Source organism: Syzygium oleosum, unplaced genomic scaffold, assembly GCF_021117445.2.
Source record: "Syzygium oleosum isolate NSW1041296 unplaced genomic scaffold, Sole_v2.1 Sole_v2.22, whole genome shotgun sequence".
NCBI classification, from domain to species: domain Eukaryota; kingdom Viridiplantae; phylum Streptophyta; class Magnoliopsida; order Myrtales; family Myrtaceae; genus Syzygium; species Syzygium oleosum.
This window is the reverse complement of record NW_026607506.1, coordinates 1,096,904-1,112,209: the sequence shown is the minus strand read 5'-3', so window position 1 is coordinate 1,112,209 and position 15,306 is coordinate 1,096,904. Positions and strand designations below refer to the sequence as shown.

The window sequence follows — 15,306 nt, the reverse complement described above, 5'->3', positions numbered from 1 at the left end:
GCGATTTCGGGACCACTGAGGATACCTGAAGCCTCACCAGATTGCAAATGCCTTTTTCAGCAGCAATAGCTGTCCTCGAATGCGAGAGTTCATAGAAAATTTCCCAAATGTCTTATCTTATCCCCCTTTTCAATGCATGCTCATTTACAAACACTGCCATAAAAAGGAAAGTGTCATTACCATTCAAATCTAATGTTCTTTAAGGCCCACAACTTCCCATTACATCCTCTGGTTTGATTTTGTGGTTTGTTGTCATTCCATTGAACTGAAAGTGATGAACACTAGAGCTGCTAAATAAAGTCAATTGTCATTCCCTGAAATTGACAATTCATCACTGATTAAAGAGGTTGACATCTTCTTTGAATGCATGCTTGCTATTACGCTACGACAAACTAACATGTAGATGCAATGTACTCCTGCAGTTTTCATCTTAAGTCCCTTCAGGATTAATCGGATTATAGTGCGCGTGTGACTGGGGTCTTCTAGTATGCTAAACCGGGACACCCAATTACAAAATAAAAGTAGGAAATAGAGAAACAGACATAAAAGCCTTCATTTATCCCAGAATTAACACGGTGTCTTCAAGTCATTGCCTTTCAATAGTCAAGCATGCTCAGAACATCAATCCCGGAATCATTGATTATTTACATTTCCTCCCATGATCCATTTACAAGAAGCACAATCTGGCTGAAGAAATAGTTCCCAAGATTTATGAGAACCATTTGTAATTTTAACTGCAATATACATTATTAATACAGATTGCGCAAAGAACCTATATTGAAGCTAGCACATTGGAAAAACCGAAACTTATTGTGTGTATAGAAGGTACCTAAAAGTGAAATCATAGGGAACAACCTGAACAAACTTCGAACGAGCATTGCTTTTTCCCATCTCAAGAAACTTGATTGCTTGTTTTCCTAGTTCACTGGGTAACTGAAGACAAATCCAATCAAGCAAGGAGTCCAAGTCCTTGGCAAAGTCGAGCAGATACCAGTCCAGCAGCTTTGGTATCACAAATTTCTCGGCAGAAATTCCAACTGCAGCCTGCAAATAGTCTCTTTTTGCTGCTTCAAGTTCATTCTCTACATTCGATGCCGTGTAGACTCGCACCTTCATTTGGAAAAAGGTCATAATAAGTAAGAACATAAACAAGCATAAGATGCAGATGCCTCAAGGTGAGAAGAGATGCTTCTACTGTAGAAATGTGCACGTAACAATCAAAAGCACAATGCTTGCGTGGAACAAGAGAACCAAGAAAAAATGCGAGAAAATGTGAAAAAAAAATTGTGATTATTGGCCCATAGATCAACAAGTAGCCCAGAAAAATCCGGAGCCAAAAAATAACACTGGTTGGAAGTTTTCTCAACCTTATTGGGTATTTGCCTTGTGAAGTCCCACGACCAAAATATTAAGAGCTCTCAGGGCGAGTTGTCTCTGAAACCATGTAATTTTAATGATGGATGCAGGACTAAAGCAGGTAAAAATGGTGGCTCTATTCCATGCATTAAACTTACAGCAGGGGACGACCAACTTCCACAGGAAAGTGCGAAAGTCACCAACGGTTCAGATAACTCCAATCCAAAGATTCTTCTCGCTGTCAACTCAACGTTTTTTGTACCCTTTGTGGAGGTCTGAAATCAAGACCAGGAAGCTTATTCAGTACAATTCAAAACCAAAATCATGGCCTTCATGAAGGTAAAATGGATGTGACTCACATATTTTAAATGATAAGGAAGTCTGAGGATGAAGTGCTCAATCGTTATGCCGGTAAGAAGGTGTCCTCCAACATTTATTGTTGCCTAGACAAAAATTTGGAAAACTGCATGTAAGTCACTGGCTTCTTGGCTCAAAGATCCACATAAGCTATTACTTAATTCACAGGCGAAATCTATCGAAACAGAAATAGATAAATCAACATCTTTACATGATTAATGGATTTTATCGGCACTTCATTGCTCATGGAAGGATTCTAAAGGTCATACCTGCTGCATCAATGCAACAACCACGTGGGGACTCTCTTGTATTCCATGTTCTAGGAAGGCCTGGAAGAATTCAACAATGTCGATGGTCATATGAGAGACTTCATGCCAAATAATTTATGATTATCATTAAACTTAAGTTTGATGAGAAGCGAAAAACAAAGACAGTGTAATAATTGCCATGAATACGCTCACATACTTTCATCATGCAGGAATTATAAATGTTAATCCAGAATGCAAGCTTCTCCTGGTGAGTGAGATTCTCCAACTTGACACGCCCAAGTTTTCCGAGGAGCACTCTGGAAAATCAGAAGACACAAATCTACTATTACATCGACAAATGTCTGTCAAAAAGATGAGAAATAAATCGACTTCAATAAGTGGTGACTCACTTCAATCTTTGCTCTAAAAATACGCAGTTCGTCGTTCTGTTTGGATTGATTGAGCCAGCATGAATTGAATAAAGATGCTTATATGGGCCAATATCTCTCTTTCCATACTCTGAATGCACGCCATAGGGATCAAGGAACTCCATTTCTGCACTGCCCTCCTCAGACATAATCGTAGACAAGAATGGTGAATTTTCAGATGTAACCCTGCTCTTCTTTGAGCTCTTTCTCAAGAATATGCTCAATAGGCACTTCAAAACATTCTCGGAGATTTTGTTCGGGTTTTCATCACCTCGCCCTCCATCATCAGAAACTGTTCGGTTCCTTGCTTTTGCATTTTCTAGGTCTGTCACTCTACTCTCAAGCTGGACATTGAGAAACTCCATATTCAATGATCCACAGAACATAAATAACGAAAACAAGGCAATCGCAGTTGAGCATAGTAATGATAAGAAGTAAAACACTAGACCTGTGATTTCTGAGTTTCCAAATACTTCTCCGCGGAGACATTATCTACAGGGCGTCCCTTTATAGCAACTTTGGCTCCACGGCTTTTATGTGTGGTAGATCCCTTCTTGTCAATTGTAGAATTAGTGCATGCTTGCTTATCTTCCCCACATGCATCCGCTGAAAAGCAACAGAGATGAATGAATGACACTCTAAGTTCCAGCAAGCCATTCTTGTAGAGAGGCGAAGTTAATTTGGGAATCCAAGCGCACCAGGGCGAGACAACAAGTGCCTGGTTCGAGATGGCGTCGAGCCACTGGCAATTTGAGCTTCGACTCTGGACTGTTCATGTCTAAAATTCTTAACTGGGTTTGGTCTATGAAAATCAGATGAACTGTCAACAATCTTCCTCTTGGATGATGAAATGTACACAGCTTCCTGATATAAGCCCTGCCTGAAATGTACCACCTGTTCTTCCAGCCGCAAAACCTCCTCTTCCAATACAGCAACCTCGGCCAGAAGTTCTAGAGTCTAAATTTCAGAAACCAACACACAGTTCATTCATCACATTAGTTAAACAGTCACATTCAAATAAAAATCCACCAAACATGTGACATTAACTAACATATGTTGGGAGATAAGGGGGAAGACGAGGCAGAGTTCCTAAAGGTCTGGTAAAAGCTCTCTCAAGAGCCTTGTGAACGTTCTCTTCATGTCTAAGCTTCTTCTTCAACTTATCCACCTGGAAAATAAAAGTTTCACAAAATTGGTGATTTTTCTTTTGAAGGACTAGAGTCATCAAACAAGAAATTTTGCAAAAAAAAGCTCAGTACTAGATGCATACATCTTGCTGCAGCGCCAATTTTCTCTCTCTGCTCGATTTTTGCTGACTAGCAGTTGGCTTCGTCGCATCCACAGATTTGGTTGCCAACATTTCCACCCTCTGTTATCCAATAATTAAAGAAACGATGAGCTTCTTCAAATGACAAAATGATAAACTAATAGCAGAAGTAGGAAAAGCTAGCAATTGACAAAGATTCAGACATTATCAGAGAGCATTAAGGAAATGGGTCACCTCCAAATTTTAAATGCCTGGGATTGCATACATCAGCTAAGCAAAAGGAAGAGAGAAAAGTCGAAACTTTCTCGGGAAAATTTGGAATTTGGCAGCAGATTCACACAGCAAGTAAGGAGTGAAAAGGGGACGAACGGATGAAGATGACAAGGGAAAATTAAAAACCATTTTTCTCAATTACAACGTATACAAAGTCAATCCCCGATCCTCATGAAAATGAATGCATTCACAAGCGATTCAGGTTCTCGAGCCTCGTCATCAGAGACTGTAAGTCCATCTTTCCAGGGTAAAAAGCGAGAAAATTTATGCTGATATAGTTGAAAAGCTAAGAACTTTTGCTAGTTGCCACTGTACAGGCCCCATTTCAAATTCCCCACTGTAAAGAAACATCATTACAATATCGAAATCAATTGGCGAAGGGAAACGGGGAATAAAACTTTCGTAAAAACTGCGAGCTTTTACTTCATCATGCTTCGCCGGAGCTCTCGTTGACCGCTGCAGCCTAGTCCCTCCTCCTCTGACATTCATCGTCATGCCCTTCGCAACCTGCACTCTGACGACGAGAACACACCATTCATTCAGTCAGTTCACCTCAATTCATTCCACGACGGCAAAAACTTCTGCTTTTCCCCGTCTCCGTGTCGACATTGCAACGACCAAGACCGTACCTTGGAGAACAAATCCCATCCAAAACAGAGCAGAGCTTGGGAGTTCCGGCAACAAGAAACAGAGGGGGGTGTCTGAAAGTCAAATGGGAGAAGCACGATGAGGAAGACTCTACGTGAATACGTAGGTGGGCAGAGGATGACGATGATGATGGGGAGAGATTGTGGGGGCTTTTCGCCGTGTCTTCATATGCTCCGCTTGACTGGAAAGATTTATCCCAATCCAGAGAGAGAAAGCTCTGTTTCTTGGCGGCAGGTTGGGAAGTAAAAATCGTTTCCCTTGTAAAACGAAGACGAAAAGGAGAGTAAAAAATCCAGCCACTTTTTACCCTTTTGGGGAAATGCCAAGATACTGATTGAGCATGCTCATTAAGAAAAGATTTAGTTTTTAAAAATGTCAGGTTATGTTTAACGTAAAAAAGTTAGTGCCGATGGTGTTGTTTTATATTTACAAACTCCGGTCGATAATAATTATTAGAAGATATGTTGCCTAGTTTGATTTGCATAATCGGCTTACTATTTACTGTCGCGTGTCCCACTAGTTAAGAGGGATGAAAACATACAATGTAAATGAACTCGGGAAAAATCAAATCAGGAGCGAATTTATATTCCTTTCATTTTGTTATGCATTATGGGGTTGAATAGGTTGCAAAAATTTATTAGAATACGCATTTTAAATTGGACATTGTAACATAAAGTTTCCAGCTCAATCTAATTGGCAATTGATATGGAAATAATGCCTTTCGGGCCTAGATTTTCAGCCGGTGGTCAGTCGATCATATGGCGCCATTTTTTTGATGTGTTTTGCGATATGATTGCCCTTTTTATGTCGAAATCTTTTGATTGGACCATAAGAAACTTGCACATGCAAGGCATAATTACCGGCTCATTTGTATTCTTGGGAAAAATTAACCATTTGTTTAATGGTGGGTTGACCATGGGGGAGAGTCAAGAGTCTCTATCATTATATAAAATGAATTTGCTCTCAGAATCAGATCACATTGTCTCGTTGCAGACGATGAATTGGGAAGTGAGGGAGAAAAGGACAACAAGAACAAAAAATAAAAAATAAAAACATCTTGGGCTGTGTCCGAAGGTAAAAGCTTCCAAAATCACATGATTGCCAACTAAACATATGTAATTGGAAAATCTCAATTCATCCCATTTCTCTTTTGGGTTCTAGCGGACACTAATCATCAGAATTGGTATTAGAATGATAGTATAGACTAACGGGTGTTCTCGAGATAGTTTGTTAAGCATGATAGTATAGACTAACGGGTGTTCTCGAGACAGTTTGTTAAGCATGTTTAATGAATTTCAAAATATTAATCGTAAATAACACAACAAAAGTAAGTACCCCATTTTCAATATTGTTTGAATTTTTGCGGGTTGCTTTGTGCTGCTTGCCCGTAAACACGAAAAATTCTTCCTTTAGTGCAAATTTTACTTGCCCGTCCCACTGTTCCATTGCCTTACTGGGTTGGATGGTTTTGGCTACGGCCTAACTAAATGGTAACACAGAATTAGGCAATGTCGCTGTGTGAGTCAACAACTACCTCTCCTTGACCGTCATGAATCTGGGAAGAATAAGTACGGTTAGAAAATGGCATTCAATTCATGGGACGATGCTAACTCCGAGCATGATCGCAGTACACAGGCCACACGAAATGGAAATCTTCGCTAGAGCGGAAGCGTTCGTGGAGGAGCAGGCGTTTTGATCCTGCTGCCACTTCTGCAACGTGCATTAATGGAAGATCTTTACTGCTAGAGAGAGAGAGAGAGAGAGAGAGAGGGTATTGTAATGTAATTGTCAATGGAGCAATGTGATGTGAAAGGGAATGGCACGCACACATGGAGGTGGGAGGTGAAAACAAGGGCAGTCATGATGATGTTTGCGACAGGAAACGGTGGGTGCGCAAAATGTTCTAATTTTCTGATTTTTCTGTTGTTTATTTCCTTCTTTTATCGATCTTGTTTTGGAGTTTTTTTACCACCAAAAGATTTATTAACAGACAGATTAGTATAATCAAGGAATTTGGGACTTTTTTGTCCTGACCCACATTTTTTAAATTAAGGACAGATTGGTTGGAACGTTAGAGGGAAAGGCCACGTGATGGGGCCACCTTTTTAGCACTAGTTGAGATCATATTATAGAGAAAATACACATGAGTAGGTTCTCTGAAAAAAAATAATGCTTCTTGTCAACTATTAATGCAGGGATTAATTGCCCTTAATTTCTCGTTTCCTTACTAGCAGGCGACAGATGGCAAAATCCCGAATTGGCCAACTGTTGTAATCACGCAGGGTGTGCACATACAATTGAAAGTTTCAATTCAATTGCAAAATTTTGTAATGAGGGTATATGATCATTCATTTGATAATGTTCGTTCATAGGAAAGAAAGAGAAGAAAAAATGAGAATGGTCATAAGATCATGTGCATCGGAGTTAGCCTTTTTAACTGTTAGGTCAAGCACATCAAGTTCAATGATTAAGCTCAACTAAAACGTGCATGACTTGTAATAGTGCATGCTTTGTCCGATTCAAGAGATAATATAGATAGAGTTTTGCTTGAGAAGTGGATGGTAAAGTATAATGAGTTTTACCCCAAGGGGGTTGGTTCCGCTAGCTAAGGGATGGGCTCGGACGTGAGACTTCGCGTCGCGAATTCGATCCCCTCTGTCCAAGGAGTACTACCAATTCCTTGCCGACCATCCACTCGGGCGAAACCGTGACTTGATTGGACATGGGCTAGTCAAGATTTTCTGATCTTGGGAATTCAGTTGGAAAAAATCGGGATCACTCCATTGTAGAAAAGAAAAATCCAAGAGATAGATCCTAAATCGTACATCAACCACAGAGAGGAGAAGGATAAATACCATTGAGGACATGTGTTAGGTTTTTTTGTGATGCGACAAGAAATTAAAAGTAAATGCATTCAAGTGTTATAAGTTTAGGATTTTTCATGCACTACACATTTTATTTACTCGTTTGAGTCTGGCCTTGCTGTTCCACTACAAAACAAGACACTTGGTCCCACCTGCACCATTTTTTTCCTGTTTTTCCCTGGTTGTATTCCAACGTTACCTTCTATATACCACAACATCTCTTGGAGATGTAATTCCAGAATAGAATAAAGTCACAAAAAGACAACATCAAGTCAGTATCATTAGTTGAGGAGTCAATTGCTTAGTTGTTGCTCAGTTGATTCTCTTCTCCATGGTTTTGTTCTTTCCAAGAGAAACCAAACATCAGATGCTCCGGTTATCATATTTCGCCCATAGTCACCCACCTAGCTTGCCTCTTTTGACTCAATACAGACGAATATCATAAGACATATGAGACGCTCGCAGAACTACTGATGCATGCAAATTACTTAGCTTAGGCCCTTCTTAAGTCTTAACAATACTTTAACATGGCTGGAACTTGGACCATGGGTCCAGCTTTTCTCTTGTCTGGTCTCAAATTAGTAAAATAATCAAAAATTTTCAGAGAAAGGCTGGTGATGGTGCACTGGATTGCACATAGTGTTGTGGCCCACAGGTCAGCTTCTTTGGCCAAAAGAAAAAAGACAGAGAAACATTTTACCCAATTGCGTACCTTCGGCTAGATTCTTGTAATGTGCACGAATATTAGCTTTTGAATCTTTTTCAACTGTTGTTGGGGACGTGAAAAAGCGAAAGCATGATTGTGAAATGTTGTCAATAAGATCATGCATGGCACTGAAGCTCTCTACTGCTGCTTGGCACTGTTCCTGTTCCTAGTCCTCCTTTTCCCTTCTCCACCCTAATTAGTCAAACTCATCACAATCCCTCCCACCGCTTGAGAATCTAATTTTCCATATGGTTTTTAGCAATGTCGGTGAGCGAATATTTGGTGCGTAGATGACAACCTCCTTGCATGATTGATCTTGAAATAAAAGGCCTCTAGCTCTAGTCAGATCAAAAGCTCATGCAAAGCATTGTACTCACAACCGAACTCTCTATGGTTTTGGGCTTCCCCTAGCTACTATATCTAGTCAATTCGTAAATTATGTACCATATAATGAAGGCCACCATCTCCACCATTGAGCGTCGGTCTCATATTGTCTCTTAGGATGCGTTTGTTTCACTGAAAATTTCGTGATGAAGCAAAATGGTTTACAATGAAAATCATTTTCAAGGAAAATAACTAGTTCTCATTTGTTTGGTGGTATAGAGAAAGTGATTTCCTTCTTACCAGAACGGGAAATCGTTTTCCCTCAATTTAAGCTTTTTGTTTTCAATCCAAGGAAAACGTTTTCCGTAGATCAATTAATTTTCTGTCATCCAAACACTGGATCAAAAACAGTTTTCCTTCAAACAAACGGACCCTTATTGTCATTTGAGTTGATTTCTTAACTTAGTGTTCCACTTCCCTCATGTAATTAGTTAGACACTGGTTCCATTCTAGCAAAATCATATGAGCACTTTCCAGGTTTTGAAAACTTGCGATACCTTTACCACATATGTTAGATCCCTCTTGGTAAGTGTATTAGAAGTCTTAAAATTTGTCATGAAAGTGTAATTGAGTCCTAAAACTTTCAAAAAGTGCAATCAAGTCTTAAAACTTGTCAAATCGATCCAATTAAGTTCTCCCGTTAATTGCATGTTTTGAAAGCTCTATGACTCGATTGTACTTTCGAGATAAGTTTTAGGACTTAATTGTACTTGTTAAAAGTTTTAGGACTCTATTGTACTTTTGTGACAAGTTTTAGACTTCCAATGTCCTTATCCCTAGAGTTTATATTATGGTTTAGTTGGACCCAAATGACTAATGACATCTTCTCTTGGCCGTAGAGATTCCTTTTTTTTCTTGGCCTTAGAGATTACAAGGTAGGTTTTGGAGTGGTTTCTTGATCACAGATTGACTTGTGCGGTATGCCATGGTCATAATCGAAAAGGGGAATTAGCTCGAAAGATTGACTTAAATAGATTTGATAGAAGGTGTTAGAGTAATCTGCAGATTCTAACTTACCCCTAAACTTACTGGCATGAAGTCACGGAGAGAGAAATGAAGCGAATGTCAACAATAACATTCCATTTCTACACTGTGATTCAAATGGAATCGATTGTGGCAGCGTGTGGAAATTTGGAGTACAAGAACCGAGGTCAGGGGGTTAGCTCAGGCTTGATAGCCAGGTGGTCCTAAAATGCTTTCATGCCCATCTTCCCATGGGTTTCTGGAGTCTCACTTTAAGTACACAGTCAGGCCATTATAGAAACTGCAAAAGAGCCACAGGGACTCTGTTGCAGTACCCAGTTTTTATAAAAGCGTACAAATGTTCCCCTTTCAAAGTAAGAAAGAAGAATATGACCAAAAAAAATAAAAACAAGCAAGAAAGAAAAAGCCGACAAAACAAGAAAGAAAAGAAAAGTGAAAAAAATATCGACATGGTTGTTTCAAGATTGATACGATGGATGGATAGAGCCAATTTCAATATAAAAAAAAATGTTTGCAAACTCGTGGTTTTCAAATGACACGTAGTATAATTTTGGGAAAATGACATAATGTGTTCTCCGAACTATAGCTCAATGTGCTCTCCGAACTATAGCTCAATGTGCAGTGTGGTCACTGAAATATCAATTTATTCAATGCGGTCTTTGAAATTTTGGTAAATGTTCAATTTAGTCTATGAATTATATGAAACTGTTCAATGTTGTTCCTAATTTGAATATGTACCAAAAGTTCATAGATCATATTGAACAAATTAAAAGTTCAGGGACCATATTGCCAATTGAATTAAAATTTGGAGACTATTAGTTTCATTATCCCTATAATTTTCATGACTCTCTAAATAAAAGCTGTTTCTCGTTTGAGCTTCCAGATTTTCTGTAGTGATACAATTATGAACCACTGGTAAGCTGTCTATTCTGTTGGTCCTGGAAAGTGCAAACCCATTGAGGAGACGTAAATAAAGCCACCATTATTGATCTAAAAAAGCTCCGTAGCCAAAGTAAAATATAATGCCATCGCCGTGCAATTATGCAAAGTGAAAACATGTGAGTCAAATGATGAGAAACTAGTCGATGCCGACTCTATGATCTCAGTGAAAAGGAACCCCTTCTTTATATCATGGTCTCCAGCTGGGCTTGCTTACCATGCACCAATCTTAACAATCTCCTATGGTGCATGTAGCTAAGATACGAGCAATTTTCAGTCGCTATCAAGATTTACGACTTCATGCACGAAACGTTTGGTTTCTTCTCCACGAAAGACGGACCAAATGCTAATGACTTGTTTCAGGTTTTGAGAGAGTTAATCAGTGGTCATCACGCAACGAAAAATGTCCACACGAAGCCCGTAAGAGAACCATCTCCAATATATGCATGTTTGCAGCATCACTTGTGAAAACGACACCGCGTTGCCTTGCTACCGACATCGGTTCCCCTTTTGAGTTTTTCATGATGCGGCACTATCATGCAAAGAAAAAAAAGGAAAGGATGGCAATTTCACGGGCCCATTTGTAGTATTAATTGAACAATGACGGCATATCAATTGACAAAAGCACACTAGTTCCCTCTGCAGTTAAATCCCATATAATCTCACGTACACAAGTATATACAACCTATGCGGATTTGAATCATGAGTTCGTAATACATAGTTTTACGGGTGATAAAATCACGTCCGTGAAATAAAAACCCTTCAATTTCAAGGAAAAATACTACATAATTTCAGTTTATGAAGGTCAACACTATCATAACCATTAACCAAATAGGTCCCACATGATGGTATTTGTTTATATACGTATATATTAAGTCTATAAAGTAGTGATATCTAAGTTGCCAATTAGGACTAGTTTTTGGCGTTGCATAAGTACAATTATTTGCACCTATATATATCTCTATCTATGAACCCACTTCCTGTGGCAAGACGTGTAGCTAGGGCGAGCAATAATCAACAAAGCATTTTTATTGTAGATGGACGTGAATAAGACAAGTGTGGGATGCAGTAATGAGACAAAGACATGCCCCAAAATCAATTGTTTAATCCCGCGTCGTCGTTCGTGCATGGACCAGTCCTTGTCTGTTTTAGTATTAGCCCTCTCGTCCCGGTTTCAGCATTTGCCACCTCCATCAAGTCAAAACATGCGAGTTAAACGATGGAAAAGCCAGTTGATACCGACTCTATGATCTCAATAAAATGAACCCCTCTTTGTATCATGGTCTTCCAGCTGGACTTGCTTCCCATACATCACGATCTTAACAATATCCAGCAGTGCATATGGCTAAAATACGAGCATTTGCCGTCACTATCAAGATCTAAGACTTCATGCACGAAATGTTTGATTTCTTGCTCACGAAAGAGAGCCAATAACCATGCTTGTTTCATATTGGAGAGAGCTAATCAGCGGTTGCTATGCAATGAAGATGTCCACATAAAACGCGCAAGAGAACCATTTCCTATTCGGTTCGAAATGGGTATTGGACTTTTGGTTCGACTAATTTCAACAAATGTATGTGAATTTGGTTATGGAGGTTGCTCAGAGCATGATCAGATAATGCGATTTGCACGCTTTTGGACCAAACACTTGACCGAGTATATCCCGCAACGAGATTACATGATCTATAATCATGATGTGCTTGTTTATATATATATATATATATATATATATATATATATATATATATATATATATATCTTACCCTTGGCTTTGATACCATAAATATCCGAGGATCTGGGGAATTATAAATGGAGAATATCTTTATATAGAGGATCTGGGAAATTGTAATAAAAAGATCGGAGCAACAAAGATATATCTTTACAAGTAGTCTTTTGCAATGAACTTATTAAGAAGATCTGAGTCTTTTTCTAGTTCTCTATCACAAATGTCCTCAGATCAAGGACCAATAAATAGAGAAGAGATTAATATAGAAGATTTCAATAAATGAATTGAAAATTGGTTCATTCCAAAAGTTAAACTTGATAAAATTTATGAGCATTCAAAGTTTAAACTCTTTGGGAAAAATGACTATGTCATAGTTACTGAAGAAAGAGATGTACCACTTTCTAATTCTTTTGCTTCAATACAACTTTTGAATAAAGATTCTATAAAGAAACATTCCCAGAAATGGAATTACATGCATATAGGTTTGGTACAGGTTGGTGCAAAACCCCTTACCAAAGAAGGATTAGATACTTCCTTACTTCTTGTTTTAAGAGATGCGAGACTTTTAAAATACGATGAATCCATTCTTGGAGCAGTAGAAACGAGTCTTTGCAGTGGACCAGTTCATTTTGATAGTCATCCTGGTCTTACCGTTTCTCTCAAAGACAAAAACATTTTAAAATCTCTCACCCTTCAAATAAAAACTCATAATTATTCTATAGCTGAAGGTTCTATTCCCATAGCCCTCATCTACAGAGTCTATTACAAAGCAAAGAATTCTGCTTTCGGTAGCAAAGCTTTTAAATTGAATTCCAACAGGGAAACCCTTCTTCTACAAACAGACATTTCTAAAGCAAATGTTACCATTCCTAGGACCATTCCTTGGAATCAAATAACCCTTCCTGATCAATGGGAATTAGAAAACCGAATTCCCCAGCAAATCGTTCAAAATTCTGATCCTACCAATATTATTCAACACCCTGAAGGAAGAGTAACTATTCAATTTTCCAGAAGATCTATTGATATTCCTAGGAGGTCTTGTGACATTAGATCAATTCCTTCTTGGCATTCTACTTCTTCTCGAAGGTCAGTAGATACTATTCCTAATATCCCTTTGAATAATTCTGAGGAAGCATCTGCAAGTGCTCCTCATCTTCCAAACATCAGTGGTATTGATAACCGGTCAGGAATTTCCAGGCCAATATATCAACATAGCCCTGATTTCCCTGATCCTACTCCTTCCGAAATGGAAGATCCCGAAATCAATATTTTGGAATAAGTTTTTGAACCTGATAAAGTATTTTTAAATCAAGAATTCAATTCTTCTAAAAACAAACAAATCAGAGAATGGTTCTTTGATAAATTTCAAAAACAAGCACTAAAAATCAAGAAAGAATATTATGATTATTGATTACATGTACCAACATGAAATCCAAGTATTCTTCTTTGATTGGTTTGAAAATGAATTTTTACAAGAAAAACAGATTTTTGTTCTAGATCAATTTTATAAGTGAAAATTAGACGATGGCCATGTCATCGAGTCTAATCATCCTCCTCTTAGAAAAATCAAAATTGAACATAGGGAAACTGAAATTATAGCTTCTCCTTTCAAAACAGCCTCCGAAATAGATGGCATAGGAATCAAGAAGATTGTTGAACAAAATAACTTTTCAAATCAACATCTTCACACCATAGGCAAACAACTTGATCGAATTAAAAATCTTACTCAGAATAGTTTTTCATCCTCTTCTATAACAATTCCAAAAAAGGATTTAAAACCACCGTTCTTTAGGAATTTTGAAATTCCAAAAAATCCTAGTCTTGAATTTGCTAAAGCCTTAGAGGATATGAGAAAACTCCTCAAAGGAAAAACAGTTTTGATTCCTAAGAATCCTATAATTTTGGATACTGTTTTAATACAAAATATGAGTGTCAAAGACACTCCGGATCGCGTTGAGCCTTCCAATCAGATCAACCTTTTGGAGAAATCTGATACTGATTCCATTCCAGAAATAAATCGCATCACATGGAAAGATCCCCAGAAGTTATATTATTCCCATGCGACTCCCCCTGATATCCTCATAGAAGAAACTTTTTCAAAAATCCAAAACAAATATTCTTTTGATGCTATCTATGAGTGGAATATAGATGGTGTTTCTGAGCAAAATCTTATAAATATTTTAACCCAGATGGTTATGCTTGCTAACACCTATAAGACCATTCCTGATACTTTTGATCACTCTGTTGCATATCTTTTAATAGCCGGATTTACAGGCCAGCTCAAAGGATGGTGGGATAACTACCTGAATGAAGAGCAAAGGTCTCAAATTTTAAATGCCTATAAACTCGACCCTTTTGGTCAAAATATTCTTAATGATGATGACCAGCCCATCCAAGATACTGTTAATACTTTAATATTTTCTATATCCCAACATTTTCTAGGAGATTCTTCTCATATCCTTGACAAAAACCAAGATCTTTTATCCAACATGAAATGTAGGTCTTTAGGAGAATTCCGAGAATATAAAGAAATATTTTTGCAAAGAGTTTTCCAAAGAACAGACTGCAACCAGTCTTTTTGGAAAGAAAAATTTCTTGCTGGTTTACCAAAACTCATAGAAGAATAAGTTCGTGGTAAGATAAGAGAAAAATATGGAAATCAAATTCCATATGACCATCTTTCTTACGGTGAATTAACCTCCTATGTTTATAAAATAGGAACACAATTGTGCACCAATATTCGTCTCCAAAAACATATTAAGAAAGAACATAAACTTTCTAACAAAGGTTTAGGAGATTTTTGTGCCCAATATGATCCGTCTTTTGAATCCTTGGATAAACCTAAATGTTCAGGAAAATGCTCTTCTGAGAAGAAAGAGCAAAAGAAATTTTATAAGAAACCTTATAAAAAGAAATTTGATAAAAAGTTTTCTAGAAAGAAAGAAAGTGATAGTTTTGATAAAACCAAAAAACCTAAAAGAAATTTTAAAAACATCACTTGCTATAATTGTGGTAAGAAAGGCCACACTTCTTGGTTTTGTAAAATTAGTAAAAAGGTTAATGAGTTAGATCTAGATGAAGAAACTATCAACCAGCTCAACCAATTAATGGCCGAAGCTGACAGTA

The 15,306-nt window shown here is 37.9% G+C and overlaps 1 protein-coding gene across 1 annotated transcript; it reads right to left on the bottom strand.

Annotated features, from left to right (window-relative positions):
* Positions 1-621: 621 nt before the first annotated feature.
* On the bottom strand, positions 622-4,803 carry LOC115675908 (uncharacterized). The gene is made up of 12 exons (XM_030598715.2): positions 4,559-4,803; positions 4,353-4,443; positions 3,660-3,758; positions 3,441-3,557; positions 3,088-3,346; positions 2,838-2,995; positions 2,372-2,733; positions 2,179-2,278; positions 1,983-2,042; positions 1,716-1,799; positions 1,515-1,631; positions 622-1,110 (listed from the first exon to the last, which is right to left on the bottom strand). The coding sequence occupies exons 2-12, from the start codon at positions 4,422-4,424 to the stop codon at positions 808-810; spliced, it is 1,731 nt and encodes a 576-aa protein (XP_030454575.1). The 5' UTR covers positions 4,425-4,443; positions 4,559-4,803; the 3' UTR covers positions 622-807.
* Between the last annotated feature and the right edge of the window lie 10,503 nt (positions 4,804-15,306).